Raw genomic sequence first — 23257 nt, forward strand, 5'->3', positions numbered from 1 at the left:
CCCTTGAACTTTTAATTTTTTTTTCATGAATGTTTATGTGAAGTGTTAGATTAAGTGTGGTACCAATATATTTAAATTATGAATTTACACTCTTAACTTCCTAAAAAATAACGTTTCACTAAAGACGTTCTAACAGTGTTTGCCTCAAAAGTAAAAATTGGAGCCACCTTGGAACATTCTAGTTGTTCTTGGAACTGTGCTCTTCATCCTTATAACTCCAGAAGATATATCCATTTTATTTCTAATTACTTTTTACTATGAAAGTAATAAATTCTCATAGTTAAAAACTCAAACAGTTCGGAGTATTATTAAAATTCCTTTCCACTCTCAGTGTCCCAGTTCTCCTCCCCAGAGGTAATCACTGTTAAGTTTATTGTGTTTTGTTTAAGAAAAATAAGATTCTTTTTAAGATAATCCAAACGGATATAACTGAACATAGTTGGATAACTATTTTTTTCTCTAGGTAAAATTTGTATATAACATTATATTAGTTTCAGGTGTACAACATAGTAATTTGATCTTTAATATACACGACAAAGTGATCCTAACAATAAATCTAGTTATCATCCATCACTGTACGCTTAACCCCCTTCACCCATTTCACCGCCCCCCAACCCCCTTCCCCTCTGATAACTACCAATCAGTTCTCTGTATCTGGGAGCTTTGCTTTGTTTTATGTGTTTGTTTTGTTTTGTTATATTCCACGTGTAAGCGAAATCATGTGGTATTTGTCTTTCTCTTATTTCAGTAAGTATTATCATACCTTCAAAATCCATCCATGTTGTTACAAATGGCAGGATTTCCTTAATTTTTATGGCTGAGTAGTATTCCATGATATATATATATATATATATATATATATACACACATATATATACATATATATATACACACACATACACACACATATGTATATATACATATATGTATACATATATACATATGTGTGTATATATACATAAACATATGCATGTATATGTATATACACATGTATGTATATGTATATACACATGTGTGTACATATATATACACGTGTGTGTACATATGTGTGTATATACATATACATGCATGTGTACATATACATACATGTGTGTGCACATGTGTATATACACACATGTGTGTATATATGTATATATATATATATTATGTTTCCCTTATCCATTCATCCTTCATCCTTCAATGGACTGGACATTTAGGTTGTTTCCGTATCTTGGCTATTGTAAATAATGGTGCAGTGAACACTGGGGTACATATATCCTTTTGAATTAATGTTTTTATTTTCTTCAGATAAATACCCAGAAACAATATAGCTGGATCATATGGTATTTCTATCTTTAATTTTTTGAGGAAGTTCCGTACTGTTTTCCACAGTGGCTGCACCAGCTTTCTCCCACTAACAGTGCACGAGTGTTCCCTTTCTCCACTGTTTACTCTCCCACTGCTGTTATTTCTTGTCTTTTTGATACTAGCCTTTCTGACAGGCGTGAAGTGGTATCTCGCTGTGGTTTGGGTTGCATTTCCGTGGTGATTACTGACATCGCTCATCTCATGTGCTTGTTGGCCATCTATAGATCTTCTTTGGAAAAATGTCTGCTTCAATCTTCTGCCCATTTGTTAATGAAATTGGTTGTTTAGCTTTTGAGTTATTTGAGTTCTATATACACTTTAGATATAACACATTTAGATATTTGAATAAAAGATTTGCAAATATTTCCTCCTATTCAGTAGGTTGCCTTTTCTTTTTATTGATGGCTTGCTTTGCTATGCAGAAGCACTTCAGTTTGATGTAGTCCCACTTGTTTACTTCTCCTTTTGTTGCCTTTAATGTTGGAGTCAGACCCAGGAATTCAAGGCCACGCACGACTAACGTCAGGAAGCTCACTGCCTTTGTTTTCTTTTAAGAGTTGTGTATTTTCAGGTCTTACATTCAAGTCTTTAATCCATTTCAAGTTAATTCTTTGTGTATGGTGTAAGACAGTGGTCTAGTTTCATTCTTTTGCTTGTGGCCATCCAGTTTTCCCAACACAATTTATTGAAGAGATGATCCTTTCCCTATTGTGTATTCTTGGCTCCTTTGTCATAAATTAAAGGGCCATAATATGTGGGCTTATTTCTGGGCTCTCTATTCTGTTCCATTGATCTATGTGTCTATTTTTATGCCAGTACCATATTGTTTTGATTACTATACTTTGTAGTAGAGTTTAAAATCAGGGAGACTTGTATAACCTCTATACTTGCTGTAACTTTCCTCATGGCTTTCTATACATTTGTCTACCTTATTGTCCTTAGCGCCTCTGTGGTATTATTCCATTGTGTGGATATATTGTCATTTATTTAATCACTACCTCACTGGTAGAACATTTAGATTGCTTCCTGGATTGTGGTGGTGGTGGTGATGGTGGTGGTTTTGGAGTTTTTGGGTTTTGTTTTGTTTTTAAATAACAAACACCCTTGGGCATACATTGTGCCTTTGTGCAAATGTATCCACAGAATACATGAGGTACATAGGCAAGGACTTTCAGGCTTTTGATTTAAATTGGTGTGGCCACAGTCATCTTAAAACTCAATAGCTCTCATTTTGTTTCAAGGTTGTAGACTAACTCACGAGGAAAAGACAAGATGTACTCCAATGTATTATGTGTTATGATTGCCTGCGGGGATGTTGTTCAGGTTTTATCTTTCTAAAATATTTAAAGTTTTCTGCACTAATCTGAGGCTAATCTTTTGGGGGGTTTAGGTTCCTGTGAAGGAATGCGACAGGCCTGGGAGGAATCTTCTTCCCCCCTCAACCCAACCACATCCCTCAGCGCTATCATTAGAACTCCCAAATGTTACCATATCTCCTCGCTGAATGAAAATGCCGCCAAACGTCTGTGTCGCAGGTATTCTCAGAAACTGATCCAGCACACCGCCTGTCAGCTGCTGAGGACTTACCCGGCTGCCACTCGCATCGACTCCTCCAACCCCAATCCCCTCATGTTCTGGCTCCATGGGATACAGCTCGTGGCGCTCAACTACCAGACAGATGGTAATGGGCCCGCTTCACCCGGAAGGGTGCCTCCCCACCTCTCTCCTCTGCCTCTTCTATTTCAGTAAATATAGTTCAGCAAACAAGATTGTTTGAAGGGACAGGACTCCAGACTGGGGCACACCGATGTGAGGGTTAAAGTACAGATGACCAAAAACAGAAGTGAATTTGATATTGAATTGTGCCCTTGATGTTTCGATTAAGACGATAGATAAAGGGGCTCCCAGGTGGCTGAGTCGGTTAAGTGTCTGACCCTTGATTTCAGCTCTGGTCATGATCTCACAGTTTGTGAGTTCAAGTCCTGAGTCAGGCCCTGCACTGACAGCATGGAGCCTGCTTGGGATTCTCTCTCCCCTTCCTCTCTGCCCCTCTCCCATTCATTCTCTCTCTCTCTCTCAAAAAAAAAAAAAGACAATAAAGACCATGAGGGGACCCCTTAAGGTCTTCTGTTCCTGCCTCCTTCTTGTTTTCAATTTTTTTAAGTTTATTTATTTTGAGAGAGGCAGAGACAGCATGAGTCGGGGAGGGGCAGAGAGAGAGGAAGAGAGAGAATCCCAAGGAGGCTCCACACTGTCATTGCAGAGCCTGACATGGGGCTCGAACTCAGGAAACCCTGAGATCATGACCTGAGCCAAAACCCAGAGCTGGATGCTTAACTGTCTGAGCCACCCAGGTGCCCCCCTGCTGCCTTTTTAAAGTACTTTTTAAACTTATGACTCCTTTTGACAGCACTCTGTCCAGTTGCTTTTAAAGGTGTTTGGGGGCAGAGATTTCCTAACATGCCTTAGTAAGTTCTCTTGCTAAGCTCTTGTTCTTGCAGTCAAAAAGTAGTGTTGCCCCAAACACTTTGCAAGTTAGAAGCATTTTAGCTTCTTCTCTTCCCTTTGAGACTGAAATAAATAATGTTCAGTGCCCTAGGCATGGCTACCACGGGGAAAACAAGTACGTGAACCACCTGAACAGAGATAGTAGTGTGTGTGTTTCTCCACTGTGAATGGGACTCCTAACAGAGTAACTGAGGAGTAAACTCCAAGTAGCAGCTGCCGTTTATGGCATGCTCACTGTGTACCAGGCACCGCGCTGCATTCTTGACCCCTATTCTCTCATTTAATCCCTGCCACAACCCTAAGAGGGGGGGTCCCTTTATGATGTCCATTTCTCAGATGAGCAAACCCCAAGGCACAGAGCAGTTACTTTGCTCAAGGTTACAGAATGACTCATAATAATAGATACAAGGACTCTGGGAGTTCAGAGGGTAAAGTGTTTTGTCTCCACTTGGTTATGGGGGAAAGAAGGGAGCTGCAGAAGACGAAGACAAAATAGAGGAAGAATGTTTCCTAGAAGCTCACTGGAAAACCAGTCTCTCCTGGTTGCTTGAAATAGTCAAGCAACATTCTCGTTCCTCTCACGAGCACTGAATCAGATCCCAGCTAGCTGTGCTGACCCATCAACCAAAGCATAGCCCTGTCTTCAGCCAAGGTTAAACCCCAGCCTTTGCCCTGGGACCACCTAGCAACCTTGCACAGGTGCCAACAGTGTCTACTTGTGGCTGACCCCACAGATGTATGGTCAGAGACATCAGTCATATTTTTGTGCCCTTTAATATTTGTTTCTTTCAATTGATATTAAGTAAGTCGGCACAAGTGAAGTACCATACCAAACGCAGTGCTTGGCACATAGAAAACATTCCACGAACATTAACCATCATAAGTGTTTTTTGATAAGTTATGAAAACAGTATGATTTGGACTCACAAGTGGAAATAATAATGAAATATCTTCAGAGTTGTAAAAATTTCTCTTCAATCCGTCCCAAGTGGCTTGTGGGTTCACATCTCTGGCCCTGTCCTTAGCCCTGTGTCCACTGGTCCCCTCGGTTGTTATAACACTGAAATATTTAAGTCAACTGAAATAACTAGCAAAGTGGTTTTCTCAAGGAAATGAAAACGCATCTGGTTTGGGATGTGTCCTTCTTCCTGAAGCGCCAAGGCTGCCGCAGACATCCTGGCTCCACTGATGGCAAAGGGAGCCGTGGCTGAGGGGGACCCGGGACTTGCCCCTCCTTGACCCACCTCGCGCTCTGAAACACACACTGAGGCTGCTGGTGGGCCTCCACTCACCCCTGCAGGCTTTTCCTCTCTCCCACATCAATGCCATCACCCTCATTGACTGAGAGGGATGATGGGGTTACACAGATTCAGGCACACTGTTTCACTTAATGGATACAGGAGTTTTTAAAATTACAGCTCTAGATGAAGTTCTGAGACCAGCCCTAGGGGGCAGTGGGAGAACTAGATTGGAGGCCCCGCCTTTATTCTAACAAAGCAGCTCCACGCGGATCTGTTTTACGTATGGGATCGCCAAGTGAGATTTTAGTTAAGAAAAAGTGCTTTAAAGTTTGGGAAAGCAGGCTGCCTGGCTGGCTCAGTCGGTGTGTGACTTGATCTTGGGGTTGTGAGTGTGAGCCCCACGTTGGGTGTGGAGCCTACTTAAAACAAACAAAAAGGAGAATACAAGTTTTGAAAAGCTGCAAGGATAGATACATTGCTAATGGAATCAGACTTCAAACCCAAATGGGTGTTGACATCATGATATAATTTAATATTTTAATTTATTGAGCACCTTCTATGTGCCAGATGCTGGGGTAGGGACCTTTACACATTATCTCATTTTTTTAAATTTTTTTAATGTTTTATTTATTTTTGAGAGAGAGGGAGAGTACGAGTGGGGGAGGGGCAGATAGAAAGGGAGACACAGAATCCCAAACAGGCTCCAGGCTCTGAGCTATCAGCACAGAGCCCAACGCGGGGCTCAAACTCATGAACCACTAGATCATGACCGGAGCCGAAGTTGGACACTTAACCATCTGAGCCACCTAGGTGCCCCTTGTCTCATTTATCTTTATGACACCCCCATGAGGCATACGTTATATGGCTCCAGCAGTTAAGACTGGGTAGTTAAGATAATATACATTACGCGGTTCGGTAGTTAAGATGGGTCAGGCTGTCTGAGTTTGAACACTAGCATTCACCACTTTCTAGCCATGTGCCTTGGGTTTTGTCGTATCTTATGCCTCAGTTTCCTCATCTCTAAAAATGAAAATACTAAAATAAGGCAATAAACCACCTCATGGGTTATGGAGGCACTGGTGTACCCAAAGTGCTTAGAACAGGTGCTAGTGCATGGGAAGGGTGCAGTGTGAGCTGCTCTAATTTTGTTAGTCATATTTATCCATTTCACATTTACCAACTGCGTGGGCTAGTTTGCTTCCCTCTGTAGCCTCAGTGAATTAATCACATGGGGACTGGATGGGCCTGAGAGGAGGGGTCCAGTGTGCTAATTTTGTAGATAAGCAGGCTGAGGCCCCAGGAGCTCTCATGTGTCTAAGACATCTTCCCCCCAGAATTCCTGTACATGACCCTGGCCAGCTCCCCCCCACACCAGTAAAGGCCAACTTCTTATCGCTCCACGGTGCTTACCACACTTTTCCTTGATGTTGGTCCATGTAGCAAAGTTCACTCTGCACATGGGAGGAATCTAGCAGAGGGAACATTTGTCAGGTGTGTCTCGTAAACTTTTTGCTCATTTGGGCAACTTTTATGCAGACTTGTGCCATCAGATGAGCATTTGAGTGTGCAGGGATCCGATCGTTCACCAAAGACCTGTGCCAAATAAATTTTGGCCACAAAAGACTGTTGTAAAAGTTCCCAGCATTTGTGATTGAGGAGACTGTGGATATGATGTGAATCACATGTGATAATGGTTTGTTTCCTATTGAACCACCATTTTTAAAAAAGAGGTAGAGGGACATCTGGGTGGCTCAGTCGGGTAAACATCTGACTTCAGCTCAGGTCATGATCTCATGGTTCATAGTTCGAACCCTATACTGGGCTCCTGGAGCCTGCTTGGGATTCCGTGTCTCTCTCTCTGCCCCTCCCCAACTCGTGCTCTGTTTCTCTGTCTCTCAAAAATAAATAAATATAAAAAATTGTTTTAATTTAAAAAAAGAGGTAGAAGCATAGCAATTTATGGGTTGAAATAGAAATTCAAAGACAAGGTATGTTTTTCTGGCTATTCTCCTAGCCTTTCTTGTATTATTAAGATTTTATCTTATATTTGAAAAAGGAAGAATTGTTCACACAATTGTCTGCATGGCTTAGCATTGGGGATCAGACAATCCTTTTTTTTCTAAAGTTCAGTATAAAATGAGGTATTCAAAAATTTTTCTGGATGGATGTTGTGAATTTTTATTTATAAGAGTTTTTAGGTGGCAGAACATGGGATGGAGCATGAGCTCCATGAAGACAGATTTCAAGTCTTGTTAGCAGCTATATCCTGGATGCATAACACTACCTGGCACAGAGTAGGTAGTCAGTCTATGCAATGAATGGGTGGCTATCTCTTCTTCATACTTCAGCTTAGGGGAAATTGATGCAGATTTCTTTTGAACTTTAAAGTAAATGTATAGGATGACACATGAGCCAAACAATATTGACTTTATTTTGCAGATCTCCCTTTACACTTAAATGCTGCCATGTTTGAAGCCAACGGTGGGTGTGGTTATGTTTTGAAACCCCCAGTTCTGTGGGACAAGAACTGTCCCATGTATCAGAAGTTCTCTCCCTTAGAAAGAGATCTGGACAACATGGAGCCTGCCATCTACTCCTTAACTGTAAGTATGGCCCCAGTTGTCAGAATATAGTAAGGTCTGTAAGCCTTCATGAATATGAACTGGTTTTGAATTCAAGGCCTTACAAAGGTTTCGTATCACCATTTTGTTCATGCAGATTTAGTTCCCCAAAGCATTTTTTCATCCTCTCAGGAAGCAGTGGCTATGGTTTATGTATGCTGTCACCAGGCCCTCTATTTGCCAGAGTCAGTAGGTGGGGTTATGAGGTCCCTGCTTCACCTGCAAACTGATGATAGGAATTCTGTCCTCCAGGCCCCAGGAATCATAACTGTGCATGGATCCCATAAAAGTTGAGCTCCTGGTTAGAGCAGGTCGTCTTACACTCTGACAAGTTCTCGTAAGATCAGACAGGCATCAATATATGAAGCAACTACATATCTTTCCTCCTTACAGCTTAACCTTTATCACTCCTGGGCTTCTCCTTACTCCTTTACTCCTTTAACTACCTAATTGTCAGAACTCCACATGCTGCCCCTAACAACTCAGCCCCAGTAGCTCATCACCCAACCTTATTCCCTGTTCTTTCACTCCCACTCAGCTGATAGAGAGACCACCACTGGATGGTGATAGGAAAGACAGAAAGGGAGAAAGTTACCTCTTCTCTCCATTATCATATTTGGTCTGACTTGCTGCAAACAAAGAATGCCAAACAGCCTCTGCTCATGACACCTCAGAGCCCTGGGAGAGCCGACTCACAGACCTTCCACCTCCCACACGGTTTTTCTCTCTCCTGAAGACTAGGGCAGCAGCCCCTTTCTGTTTGACCATTTCAGCTGGACTCGAGTATAATTCCATCTACTTACAGAAGGCTATGGATTAATTTTTAACAACATTCCCTGTGACTTGGTCCAAAACGAACTGTTGAAGAAAAAGATTTGAGGTATATCAAATATAAACGTTTTGAACAGAATGTTAGTAACCATTTCTCAGATTGTGTACGGTCTCCTTTCCTCCTGCCTCCTTGAGAAACTTAATCATCTTAATGGCTTGGTTTTTGAAGATCTTTGAACATTTTTACAGTTGAAAGGTTATCGTCAGGTGAATGCTGTTGACAAAATAGGCTTTCACATGACTCCAGTCATGTGATTACCTGATTACAATCACTTTTTGTTTCTTTTTAGCAACTTTGTTAACCATGTACCCCTTCCATTCCAGAATGTTCTTTGTCTTTCTTGGTGGAGGGAAGCAGTAAGGCACAGAGGTTGCTTTGTTTCTTTCATGTCTCCAGTGACTTTGATCCTTTTTTCCTTGCCTCAGATTGTCTCTGGTCAAAACGTGTGCCCGAGTAGCAGCACAGGAAGCCCGTGTATCGAAGTCGATGTGCTGGGCATGCCCCTGGACAGCTGCCATTTCCGCACAAAGCCCATCCACCGGAACACTCTGAACCCCATGTGGAATGAACAGTTTCTCTTCCGGGTTCACTTTGAAGATCTCGTATTTCTTCGTTTTGCCGTTGTGGAAAACAACAGCTCAGCTGTAACTGCTCAGAGAATCATCCCACTCAAGGCTTTAAAACGAGGTAGAACAAAATTCTCAAAATGCTAATAATTATAATAGCTAAGTGATGGATGCCCTGGGGTTCATGATGTTCTTCTCTCTCCTTGTGTGTATGTTTGGAATTTCCATAGTACAAAGTTAAAATAAGAGGCATAAAGGGGGCGCCTGGGTGGCTCAGTCAGTTAAGCGTCCAGCTCTGGCTCAGGTCATGATCTCACAATACATGAGTTCAAGCCCTGCATTGGGTTCTGTGCTGACAGCTCAGAACCTGGAGCCTGCTTCAGATTCTGTCTCCATCTCTCTCTACCCCTCCCCCACATTGCACTCTGTTCTTTCTCTCTCTCAAAAATAAATAAACATTAAAAATAATAAGAGGCATGAAGAAATGATACAGATTTGAACACTGTTTGATCACATCTCAAAAGAGATTTTTACATTATCCTAAAATCAGAGGTGTTGACAACATCCCATAGAGTGTGTCCTCTCCCTCTGCTGGTGTGGGGAGGAGTGGCTGTGCTCCTATTCCTGCACACCCCTTCCCAGTAGCAGCCGCTGCACCCCTGGCGTGTTTAAAGCAAGGACTGACGTTAGGAGAGGGGCCCGGGGTTGGGAGGTGCTGCCTAGCTGGCTCAGTCAGTGACTGGCTCAGCATGTGACTCTTGATCTCAGGATCCTGAGTTCAAACCCCACATTGGGTGTAGAGCTTACTTTAAAAAAATTTAAAAGTGAAGCACCTGGGTGTCTCAGTTGGTTAAGTTGGTTGATTTTGGCTCACCGTTTGTGGGTTCGAGCCTCACGTTGGTTTCCATGCTGACAGTGCAGAGCCTGCTTGGAATATTCTCTCTCTCTCTCTCTCTCTCTCTCTCACTCTCAAAATAAATAAACTTAAAAAAAATTTTTTTAATAAAAAAAGGAAAAGAAAGGAGCCTGAGAGAAGGAGGGCTGGGATGCTCTCATGGCACGTCCAGTGTTGGAAGCTGGAGGTGGGTGTTGGGGGCAGAGCAGGGCAGATGGAGAATCCTGAGTAAAGGCCAGAGCTGTTGGCCTGATGTGGTTCGGCTTTGCCAAAGCACTTATGGAACTTCAGCTTGTTGTCCAGTGGGCATGGCTGCACCTTGCTCCTCAAATGCGTGTCAGGGTCTCCTGGGACTCGTGGTAGTGAAATGCAGATTCTGATGCAGTAGGTCTGAGGGTGCGGGGGCTTGAGAGTCTGCATTTCTAACAAGCTCCCAGGGATGCTGACCCTACTGGTCTACTTTGAGTACCAAGGTGCTAGCGCCTTCTTCCACCACCACACTCAAAGCGCCGAACTCTGACTTCCACGAACACATTACAGTCTCCTGCATTTTGTTCTCTTCCTGTTTTTCTTCTCCACTGTGCAAGTAGCACATAGCCACTGCCCTAGTCAGCTCGGGTTGCTGAAACAAAACACCACAGACTGGAGGCTTAAACGGCAGACATCTATTTTCTCACAGTAATGGAGATGGAGGTGATGGCAGGGTTGGTTTCTCCCAAGGCCCCTCTCCTTGGCTGGCAGACAGCCACCTTCTCGCTGTGTCCTCACGTGGTTGTCCCTGAGACTGTGTGCAGGCACCTGGTGTCTCTCTCTTCTTATAAGGACACCGGTCATATTGGCTTAGGGCTCACCCTACTCACCCATTATGACTTCATTGAGGGCCCTAACCCTCTTTAAAAGACCCATCTCCAGGGATGCCTGGGTGGCTCAATCAGTTGAGTGTCCAACTCTTGATTTCACCTCAGGCCATGATCCCAGGGTCGTGGGATCAAGTCCCAAATTGGACTGTGTGCTGACAGCAAGGAACCTGCTTGAGATTCTCTCTGTCTCTCTCTGCCTGCCCCTCCCCCACTCACACTGTTTCTCTCTCTCTCTCTCTCTCTCTCTCTCTCTCTCTCAAAATAAGTAAATAAATAAATAATTTTTTTAAAAGCCCCATCTTCAGATACAGGCACATTCCAAAGTACTGAGAGTTAGAGCTTCAACATGAGAATCTGGAGAGGACACAATTCAGTTCATAACAGTTATTACAGAATTATGAGAAAGCACAGAGAAGCAAAAACGTTTCTTTTGAATTATCCATTTTCCATCTCTCCAAAATAATCACTTTTGGTATATTTCTTTTGTAGGCTTTATTTCTCTGCCCATGTATTTACATATTATATGTAATAGACATATAACATAATATATATTTTTAATAAATAGGCTTTCTACTAATCTTAGTGTCTTGCATCTCACTGGTTTTCATTCCTAATGTATGTAGTGAGCAACTTTTTTAAAAAAATTTTTTGATGTTTATTTATTTTGGAGGGGGGAGGGCGGAGAGAGTGGGGGGGACACAGAATCCGAAGCAGGCTCCAGGCTCTGAGCTGTCAGCACAGAGCCCAACACAGGACTCAAACCCACAGACCGTGAGATCATGACCTGAGCCGAAGTCGGATGCTTAAGCGATTGAGCCACTCAGGTGCCCCTGTAGTGAGCAACTTTTTCTGTTGGTAGCTATGCATCTTTATTAGCACTTTCACTGGCTGCACGTTATTCCATGTTATATTGGTACAAACAGTCACGCCATAACTTACTTTCCCAACTCCGTGTTGTTAGAATACTGCATTGTCACTAAGAGGGAATATTTGAAAAACAGTGACTGTAGATGATATCAAAATGATCAGATTTTCCTACTGTATTTTGTTTGAGTTTAAGATATTCTGCTTGAGTCTAAGTTAAAAATAGCACCTGAACAAGCTAGTTACCATAAGGTGACCCAAAACTGTCCCCAGGAGCAGCAGTCTCGATGAAAAGGTGTCTGTCTGCTGGTTGCATGCCCACTGCCACTCCCTGCCCATCGGAAGACCTGATTTCCGCCTACCATTTATTGACCTCCCAGGGTTACCTTCTTTGCAGAGCTCTGCAGTGCATGGCTAACGAGCTTTCCCCAATTCTGCATTATTCCAGGATATCGACATCTTCAGCTGCGAAATCTCCACAACGAAGTCTTGGAAATCTCTAGTTTATTCATAAACAGTAGAAGGATGGAAGAAAATTCCTCCAGCAGCACCACGCCGGCCTCTTTGGTAACTAAGTTCTATTTCACTCAGCATATTTGCAGGGATCGCTACACTGGGGATAGATAGGCTTTCTTGTGGCACAGGAACCTGGTCAGTTAGAGTTATTAATTAGGTAGCAATGGAAATAATGACAACAACAGTAATGGCTGGCACTTGACACTTTCTAAGCACTTTACAACTATACTAATTCAGTTAATCCTGTCAGTAACTTTGTGAAATAGCTACGGTAGCCTCTCCATTCCATACAGATGAGGAAGGTCAGAGCTAAGTATATCTAGGTCACACAGCTATAAACCCGTTACTGTAGTGCCAAAGCCCATACTCTTTTTTTTTTTTAATGTTTACTTTATTATTTTTGAGGGACAGAGTGCAAGCCAGGGAGAGGCAGAGAGAGAGGGGGACAGAGGATCCGAAGCAGGCTCCACGTTGACAGCAGCGAGCCTGATGTGGGGCTCAAATTCACGAGCTGTGAGATCATGACTTGAGCTGAAGTCGGATGCTCAACTGACTGGCCACCCAGGTGCCCCCAAAGCCCACACTCTTAATGAGTGCATTATAGGCCTGCCAGGGAGATGAACCCAAAATAATAACATGGGGAAAAGACTAATTAAGCAAAGGTTTGGGAGATGCAGAATTGGCCCTCTTGGAAATGGGAAAGGAACGCCACAGAAAGGGTCACTATTACAGAATCTGTCTCTTAACAAGTTCCCTAGGTAAGGTCCATACCATTGAAGTTCGAGGACCACTGGGCCAGTACCCACCCCGGTAATGCAAGGTTGTTTATTTAAACAAGTACCACTGCTTTAATTAACTGGTTGATTCCATTATTTGATGTTTAGAAATTAACTTAAAATGAGGGGCATCTGGGTGGCTCAGTAGGTTAAGCTTCCAACTCTTGGTTTCAGCTCAGGTCATCATCTCACAGTTCATGAGTTTGAGCCTCACATCAGGCTCTGCACTGACAGCACAAAGCCTGCTTGGGATTCTCCCTCTCCCTCTCTTTCTCTGCCCCTCCCCCCTCAAAATAAATAAATAAACTTTAAAAAATACTAATAACAGGGGCGCCTGGGTGGCTCAGTCAGTTGAGCGTCCAACTTCAGCTAGGGTCATGATCTCACAGTTCATGGGTTTGGGCCCCGCATTGGGCTATGTGCTGACAGCTCAGAGCCTGGAGTCTGGTTTGGATTCTGTGTCTCCCTGTCTCTCTGCCCCTCCCCCGCTCATGCTCTCTCTCTCTCTCTCTCTCTCAAAAAATAAACATTAAAAAAATTGTTTAATAACAATAGAAGGGTGTCCATTGATTACCTCTTTACATGTTTAATATAACCTGTTCACCGTTGTGTCAATCTTATACTTCAACATAGTGCTAACAACCTGTGGAAAGGCACCCCGTATGCTCACAAATGGCGCTGGCTCGACCACTGCCATGGCCACCCATAATTCACCCAATTTTCTTCTCTGCTCTTCTTCCCCTCACCTCATCGGTGTCGTCTCTCTCACCATCCTGACCTCGTTTTCTCAGGTTCTCCTCCTTTTCCCTTCAGTGTGTGGCCAAAGTTGAGAACAACACTTGGCCAAGGTAGAGAGAGGTGTTGCAGAGGCAACTTGTACAGAGGACTGGGAAGCAGAGACAGGGCTGCCTAGGTATGGAAGGGCAAGAATCAGCTTTCACAAAGGGGAAGCAGAGCTTAGTGCCTGATTCTGGCTCAGTTTGCCTCGATACTTATTAGCACTGAAGATTCCACACATGCCATCGATGAACCATTTTTCCTCACAACACTTCTGACACCAAATGCATTGTGTATTTTCTTACACTGCTTCAACTCTGACAGCAGCTGGGTGTCCTGCCTTTCAATTTAATTCTGACAGGGTCTACCTGGAGTTAGCATCAGGTCCCAGAGTTAAGGGCTCAGTCCTATGGGACTGTCCCCACTTCAGGTGTCAGTGGCAAGTCCCAGGTTGTCACTGGTACTTCTGACTGACCAGCTATAAATTCAGGAGGTTTCCACAAACCCCTTCTCAGGCTCAGGAATTTTGTAGAATGACTCGGAGAACTCAGAAACGTGCTTTACTGTTACCAGTTTATTATAAGGACACAACGCAAGAGAAGTCCGATGGAAGAAAAATATAGGGCAAAGGGGGTGTGAGGCCTCCGGCATCTCAATGTGTTCACCAACACAGAAGCTCTCGGAACCCCACCTTTTAGTGGTTTTAATGGAGCTTTATTGAAAAGGCATGATTGAGTATGTCATAGCCCATTGGTGAGTGACTCAACTCTCGGTAACGTCCCCCTCCCTGGAAGCCCCAGGTGGTGCTGAAAGTTCCCACCATCTGATCCCACCTCGGTCTTTCCAGTGAGCACCTCCCATCCTGAAGCTGTCTAGGGGCCTCCAGCCATCGGCCATCTCATAACATGCAGGGAACACTCATCGCTGCAGAGGTTCCAAGGGAGATGCGTGCCAGCGACTGTGAACAAAGACCAAATATTTATTTTTTATTGTACCACACCAGGCCATCCCTGGGTCCCAGGCAGCAGCAACACGTATGTGTTCTTTGACCACTGAAGTCATCACCCTCCATTGCTCAAGCCAATAACAGAAGATCATCGTGGACTTCTCCCTCCCTCTCACAGCCCCATTTAAGACTTGATAAGTCTATCTCCTTAGTGGTTTTCAAATCCATTCATCTCTGTCCATGACTACTGCTTTGACCCTCATCCATTCGCACCTGGCTCATGGCAGTGAGTTTCTAACTGGCCTCTCCCTCTGAGCTTGAACCCCTCTGTCTGTCTGCTTAGCCACATCTAACTAAAACCTAAATCTGATCATGTCACTCCTGTGTTAGAAACCCTTCCTTGGTTCTCCACTGCTTTCAGAGTAAAATTTATACATGGACTGGGCAGAGACTCTGGGAAAACAGTGAGCTTATGAGTCATTTAAAGGGGCAGCCACTACCCTGCTGTCAGCCCCAGCTGCTGGTTGCCATGCAGTGTGGCCTGATCTTCTGGTTTCCAAGAGAGTCAGGACATCTGGACTTGCATAACTGTTGGCAGTGATTTCAGCTTCCAAAAAATACAGTGCAGGCTAAACCATATAATTGAAATGTGCGTTTTATGGTATACAAATCATGTCTCAATAAAATGCATTAAATAATAGAAACACAGTGTGCAAGCAAAATAAAACAGCCAACTCCTTCCCCAAATAAAAATAAAGTACAAGTTCAATGAAACACTTAGGGCCTCGGGTCACTATTCCGCTCTCAGTGTAGCTCTTCCGGCCAGTTAGGAAGAGGCCTGCATGATTGTGCACCTGCTGGCTTCTCCAGCAACCCTCTCCACACCCCAGTCACGGAGCTTGTGGAGGCTCCCAGAATCCCCTGCTTCAGGCCACCTCCAAGCCTTTGCACACAGGCTGCATCAATATTTGGGGTGTTCTTGTCCCACCCTCCATCTTCTAAGTCACACTGTACCTTCAAGATTTAGTTCAGATGATACCATTTTCAGGAGGTGCTCTCTGCTTTCCTCCAAACCTGGGATCTGCCCCCTCCTCTGGGTTCCCAAGGAACTTAGCATACTGCTGACAGTTGTCCATTTTCTTTTCTGATTCATTCCACTGGGTGCCCTTGAGGGCAGGGATAAGGTCCTCTTTCTAGGATAATGTCCCAGGGCCAGACATAGTGTCCGATTCACTATCAACTCTCCATAAATGAATTTTGTATTTTGAGTGAATGAATATATCTTAATATACAAAATGCTCAAAAGTTGTGAGTTACACACCTCCCCAGCTCTTCCTAAAACAGAAATACTTTTCATATTATACTTATCTGTGTGCCTGGGCAGAGAGTGCTCTAAGCCTGGAATAGTCTATCATCTTACCAACCAAAATTCTAACCCAAGGCCCTGAGAAGAGAGGGAACTCAATAGACACTGTTGAAGGTCAGTTCATAAGTAAGAACTAACATACACTTCAGATAATACCAGTCTCCTAATTATGAGGGAAAGAGTCACTTTCCATTTATTTTAAATAAATAAATTTTAAATAAATAAATTAGTATTTTGGTGGTATGCTGCTAATATCCTCACTAGACTGTTAAGGAAGATGCACCATCGCCTCTTCAGCAACAAACAGAAGTATCAGGTTGTAAAAGAATGGTCTTCTTTTGCATTTACATGTCCCTCTACAGACTTCTAAGAACTAGTACTTGTGTACTGAATATAGCCTAGAAATAACATGAGAGTGAGAATGAGAATGAATGAGAAACCATGTGGTCTTCCTTGACAGATGTTTAATTCAGAAGAAAGAAAATGTTTGCAGGCTCACAGAGTCACGGTGCATGGGGTCCCAGGTCCAGAGCCCTTTACTGTTTTCTCCATAAGTGGAGGCACCAAAGCAAAGCAGCTTCTCCAACAAGTAAGTCCACTGAGGCCATGGTTGGGAGAATCCATCATCTAATATGTATGGAGGGGTGTGTGTGTGTGTGTGTGTGTGTGTGTGTGTGTGTGTGTGTAAATGCAGGTGTAAGCATACACACACACACACAAAAGTCCATGTTGATGATCTGCCTTTTGATTATTTGTGTAATTCAACACTGAGATCCACCATAAGAATGATTTGGGAGGTCATGGTACCATTAGATAAGCTAACCTACGGAGAGAGACAGAGCATGAGCAGGGGAGGGTCAGAGAGAGAGGAAGACACAGAATCCAAATCAGGCTCCAGGCTCTGAGCTGTCAGCACAGAGCTTGATGCGGGGCTCAAACTCATAAACCATGAGATCATGACCTGAGCCAATGTCAGTCACTTAACCGACTGAGCCACCCAGGCGCCCCTAGAAAATAATTTTTAACAAGTCTTCAAACACATAAGAAAACACTAGGCTCAAGATGGATAAGGACCAAAATGAGTGGCTTTCCAATCGTGTATTCTTTCCCTCTAAGGCTAGACCCGGGCCCCATCTTTCTTCTTAATGTGGAGCTTACTAATCAGTCAGAATTTGCACACAAGCTGAATGAAGTTTGTCGTCCTAGGAGTTAGATCAAGTTTTTAGAGCATCAGGATGGACGGCGGCCAAGAAGACATTGCTTCAGCCCCTCTAGCCTTAGGCCTTTATCTGCATATTGGGCAGCCCCATTGTCCCCCTTCCCCTGGCACTTGATCTTAACCCTTGAGGTCCTACCCCTCTGGTAGTGCAAAGAGGCCTGCAGGGCCTGACCCAGGAGGATGAGAGCCTGTTACCCCAAAACCTGCAGCAGCATCACTGGCCTAAGTCCCCTCATGTGGTGCCGCTTCTGCTCGGGATCGCCCCCAGAGATCCCTGTGGCTTTCTGTAGGCAGGGACACCCCCCTCCCGGGGAGGACGTGTGAGAATGAGAAAGCTAGAAACCAAGCAGCATCCGGAGGGGGCAGCTCCTCAAATGGACAGACAGCCCCATGTGTAACGTCTTTTCTCTTCACACTGGAAGCCCCACCTCGGATTGACACAGTGACCTAATATCCTTGCAGCACCGACTACAGACCAAGTGCTGGGGTGAAGGGAGCTGCATCTTCCTGAGAATCTTCTGTCCTCACTGTCCTTGGTTCATTCCACTTTTCCTGCAGGCCAGATGAAGTAGTGCCAAGTATGGACTCTAGGAGTTGCATCACTGGCGGGGGCGAGGAGAAGGGTGCTTGCCTAATCCAGACCAGATGGTGGCAACCTTCTCTGTCCCCACTTGGAGTGGAATGTGCGGTCATTAACTTATAGGAGTGTGATGGTAACTGGCATTTATTGAGTTCTCATATGTGCCGGTGTTATGCTTTCTAACCAGTGCCTCAATCATGAAACGAAATGAGGAGGTTGTTACTCTTAACTGTTCCCATTTTATGGATGGGGAAACTGAGTCTCTAAGGGGTTAAATATCTTGTCCAACACCTCACAGCCAATAAGTATTAAAGGCAGACCTCAGACCCAGGTCTGTCTGGCTCCAGAGCCTTGTCCCAGCCACTCTGACCGCCTGGGTAAGTAACCAACAAAGAAAAACAAGCTTGTAGGCACAGTGTCAGGACTTAATTGAAAGGAGAATTCCCAGGAACTTAGATCAGATGAGATTAGAAGACAAGTATTTCTAACATGAGAAAAAGACACGGTGCTGGTAAAAGCTATGCTAGGTTCTTTGCCATTGGTCCTGTGTTACAAGATTACAGAGAGCTAAATTCATGGATTGAGAAGCGTAAAGTCTGTAATTCAGTAGAAGCTCTCATTCCAGCTGTGGGAAAAATAGTTATGCTGTCTGGGGATTATGAATAAATTGTGTCGTTGCCCAGAATGAACATAAACAATCCTTCTTGGACATAAGAGAGTTCTTAGGTCTTCCAAAAAGAATTATTCAACACTGCAGAGTAAGTTTCACTTATAAATTACACATCAGACCTATGTAAACACCGTGAGAATAGGTTTCTTTTGTGTGTGGGTGTGTGTGTGTTTTATTCAAGTATAGTTAACATACAGTGTTATATTAGTTTCAGGTTTCTATACAGGACTCAGTGCTCATCAGGATAAGTATAGTCTTTAATCCCTAGTTCCTATTTCACCCACCCACCCACCTCCCCTCTGCTAACCATCAGTTTGTTCTCTGTACAAAACTGGCTTATTTTGAATTAAAGTTTTGCCTTTGCTTTTTCTTTAGATTCTGACCACTGAACAAGACACCAAACCTATCATCACAGACTATTTTTTGATGGAAGAAAAATATTTTATATCTAAAGAAAAGAATGAATGCAGGAAACAACCGTTCCAGAGAGTCATTGGTCCAGAGGAAGAGATTATGCAGATTTTAAGCAGCTGGTTTCCAGAGGAAGGATATGTTGGCAGGATTGTCTTAAAAACCCAGCAGGAAGTAAGTGTGTCTCACACCGTAACAACTAAGGGTGTGATTAACCACCTCACCACTGGCCACCTCCCTCGATTCAGAATTTATCATTGCAACCTGATTTATGTTATTCTTCTTAAGTAAATGGGGAGAAATGATTTTATTCTTCTGCACTTATTCAGAATGTTATCTCTAAGTTACAGAAATTCAGTCTAAAAACCATCTCTTGTAAAAGAAAGGGAGCAAGAATTCAAAGGATTCCTCATGCTTGTCATCAACTGTGGGTCCAGGCTTTGATTTATATGCGAAAAGGCATTGTCATAAAGGTCACTGGACCGTGTCATGCTAGTCCCATTGGTATTTTACATTTGGGAATTGGTTGCCTTCTTGTTCGTGCCTGTTAAAGTTTTAGCTGATAAAAAGTTCTGTGTTTTTAGGTAGAACAGTAGTTCTTTGAAAATATTCTGAAACTTCACACAAAGCAAAGTATTCTCTCAGCGTTGATCAGAGTTAGTAAGAATTTACGTTATGTTCACTAACATTCCTGTGATCATTCGCATGAAGGAAAATAATATAGCGACTTCCTGTCAGCTCTACATTGATTAGTTCCTTTTCAAGTTTGTGGATGGAGTACTGATTTTTTTTTTTTTTAATAAACTGCTAAGAGCCCACTAACTTACCGCCATTTTTTTAAATGACATACAGTCACTGCTCCACCATAGATGTTCAGGCCTCATGATATGTCAATAATGAGGGAGTGGAGTCAATTCAACAATTAGATTAAACAAATATTTATTGAGCACCTAATACATGCCAAGCCCTGTTCTGGGCACACTATCTATCTTCTCCTTTGGGACATGTAATAGAGCTTGGTTGGTAAAATGCCCATTGGTGATCCATGATGTTGGGACACAGTGGAGATGATAAAGAGCCAGTTTTCAGCGTCATGTGCCACTTTTTCACTCTGCACCGAACTGTGAACATGACCTGCATCGTACTCCACAGACCTCCAACATCTGCTCTGGGAACCACAGCCACTGCCTTTCTTCCTAACCTTGCCTTAGACCATAAAAGGACACTTCAGTTAAGCAAAGAAATGTAATCGTCTCCCCAACCTCCTCTCCCTATAAGACATACACATTGCAAAGACAGGTAATGAGCAGTTCTGATGATAATAGCTTTATGAGAAAATATCAGAGGCCTTAGCTGGACTTTTGAAGCCTTCTTCAGTTTCTCTCTAAATTTTTCTGTATTTTTTCTCGTTGACTTGCCTCATTCTTTAGCTACATGTAAAAAAATGTCCTCTAAGTGATAAGGTCAGCAAGCGAATTTTCAAACCATATATTTGCATAATGATTTACCGTGTTCAAAGTTCTCACTCACTACTTTTTGAATGATCTCATGAGGTAATGGAAACCATTTTGCACATAGGAAATTGAGGTTCACAGAGGTTAAATCGTGACAAAGTGAGAAGTAGAAAGAACTCAGGTCTGTGGCTTCAAAGGTCAGTGTCCTTGCCCCATCCTGTGCTGCCAAGGCTGGTGATGAGTCAGCCTTCCTGGACCATGGCACCCAGCACTGTGGGGGCAGTGGGAGGCAGTGAGCAAGAGGGAACGTGGGCAGGCTCTTGAGTGTCTTATAGTTAGAAGGGCTGGGGAGGTTAAGAATGCCCATATGCAACTTAAGGTGTATATGAAAACAGGCTATAGAGACCTCAGGAATAAATACTTAACAAGGGCTAGTGGGCGAGAAGCATTATGAACAATAAGGGGAATGAGTTAGAAGGGAAGGCTAACAAACATGTTCTGATGGGGAGAATACAACAAACTCTCCTGTCTGTGCCTTGGTGGAGAAGAGATTTTTGAAATGACTGACATGTATCTCCAAAGATAACAAATCACATTTAATGTGTCTCGGGTGACCTGGTACATCGTGGTACACACATATTTACTGACTAAATAAATGAATTCAGCAATTATTGAATGCAAGCAGACACTAGTATAGTTGATAGATCTGGGCTATATGTATTTCCATTTATTTCATTCTGTGGAACTAGTAAGATAAATAAGCAATTTTCCCATATATTCAGAGTCCCCAAACTGTTATCCATGACCTCTGATCTCTCCTCCTTGCCTGCCTTTTATAGTTTTCTTGTCTTCTAGGTTCTCAAGCTGTCAGGATCACATCTTCCTGTGGTCAATATGCCTTCCTATGACACCTGCTGGATTTGAAATCAGACAGACCTGGCTCTGCCACAAATTAAATGACCTTGGACAGCTCATTTAACTTCTGTAAACCTCTGTGCCCTAATTTGTAAATCTGTGATTGAAAAAGATTAACATGAGCCTCATGCCAAACATAGAGACAATATGTAGAAAAATGCTTAGTAAGCTGTAAAGAACTGTAAGTGAGGACTGTTGTTCTGGTCATAACCTGTGCCTTCTAATGGGGCAGAAAACTCCCTAAAAATAAATAAGTTCTGAGAGAGGCTCTGAGGAGGTCTCTTAAAAGTAATGTTTATTGCATAGTTATTGAGATATTTTATGTGTCCATTAGAACTTTTTTGTTTTCATATTTGCTTGCTTCCTGGTTTTCAAGATATGGATTATAAATTATGTCAGATGAATTACCACCCAACCCCACTCTCAGACTGGTTAAATATATCATGGTCAACACAATGACATATTACACAGCTAAATCTCTAATAATTGACATGAAATGGACACCACAATCTTTCAAGTGGGGAGGAAAAAACAAGTTGCAGAACATTATATGGAGTACGATCTCAGTTTATGTAATAAAAATGGACAGTAACTCTCCCCTCCCAACACCCCTAATATAACAGATGGGGTCCAAAAACATCAGTCATGAAAATTTTAGGGACCATGATTGTATGATTAATGATATGACTGGGGTGAGCCTGTGGGGCCAGAAGCTCCTGCAACCCAAGTCCTTTCTGGTCCTGGTTGCAGTTTGGCACCACCTGGTGGCAGTTATCCATTCTGCCTCAGTATCAAAGGGGACAATTCTGGATCCTATGGCTGGCTGGTTGGAACCTCCAGGATAGTTAGTGACAACGATTCTTGGATTTTTCTTGGATTAGTTAGGACCATTTCAGTCATTTCAGTGGCTTGACCTGAGATCAGGCTAGGAGAATGCTGGAATCGAAGGACTCTCCTGCTAAATGCTCTCTTCCTGAGATGAGGTTGCCTCTTCCCCTTCAGACCTCCCCCTTGCAGAAGATAACTGTAAGCTACCCTTCATTTGAGAATAGGGCTAAAAAAAAGGGGGCGGGGGAGCCATCTGACAATCATATTATATCTAAATTCACGTAATTCCAGGGTTTCATAGTATATATGTATTCACATATACAAAAATATACGTGTACATTCATAGCAGATGTTTAGAAGCATACATAACCTAACAACAGTGGTTTTTTTGTAGGGAATGAGATGAGACACAGAAGGGAAAAAGTTGATAATGGGGAAAGCTTGGCTTTTTATTGATCTATTTCTATACTGTTTGAAAATTTTTAATGATACATATGCCTATAGATATATCTAAATATATATTTTATATATATAACTCCATGTGTAAAATTTGCTAAAAGCCAATTAACCTGATGACCAATTCTCATAACTACTGAGAATTTTGTCAACATTCGTTTCAGTGTGACCTACCTCCAGCCATTGGTTCCGCCTTTCCGCTGTAGTTCCTGTTCTTCCAGCCTGGCTGAATGCCAGTTTGCACATTTCATTGTTCACATCTCCAGCATGTAGGGCATGAACGGGCTTTCTCCTAAATGTAATTTACTGTGTTCTTATTTGACTTTTAATATTTGGCAAAATGGTGTATTGTCCTCTTCCAAATTTGTCTACAGTTGACTGGGACTCAAAATCCACTGGCAGTAGGAGCAGATCTATTGGCTTATTTTGAGCCAGGTCCTTATTAGTCTGTCAATATCAGCAAAAATACCCACATTACTTTCTTTCTCTCAGAAGATACGTATACCCTTTAGAATAGTTTATGAAATATTAACTAGTGTATGAAATATAAAGCTAAGATATAGTTTCCACATTGCCAAGATATAGCTCACATTTTTGCTAGGTTTTTCTT

At 42.9% G+C, this 23257-nt stretch overlaps 1 protein-coding gene across 4 annotated transcripts in view; it reads left to right on the forward strand.

Annotated features, from left to right (window-relative positions):
• The window catches only part of PLCE1 (phospholipase C epsilon 1), a 329559-nt gene that overhangs the window by 295662 nt on the left and 10640 nt on the right, over window positions 1-23257 (forward strand). For 3 of the 4 annotated variants that reach the window (XM_043597014.1, XM_043597015.1, XM_043597017.1), the window contains exons 24-29: window positions 2738-3028; window positions 7535-7698; window positions 8974-9235; window positions 12182-12300; window positions 16575-16703; window positions 18959-19168. In XM_043597014.1, coding sequence (XP_043452949.1) covers window positions 2738-3028; window positions 7535-7698; window positions 8974-9235; window positions 12182-12300; window positions 16575-16703; window positions 18959-19168 — 1175 coding nt within the window. Of the gene's footprint in view, window positions 1-2737; window positions 3029-7534; window positions 7699-8973; window positions 9236-12181; window positions 12301-16574; window positions 16704-18958; window positions 19169-21303; window positions 21656-23257 lie in introns of those variants that run through there. The other variant, XM_043597018.1, reaches the window with a different exon arrangement.

Source organism: Prionailurus bengalensis, chromosome D2 (genome assembly GCF_016509475.1).
Source record: "Prionailurus bengalensis isolate Pbe53 chromosome D2, Fcat_Pben_1.1_paternal_pri, whole genome shotgun sequence".
Taxonomy (NCBI): Eukaryota; Metazoa; Chordata; class Mammalia; order Carnivora; family Felidae; genus Prionailurus; species Prionailurus bengalensis.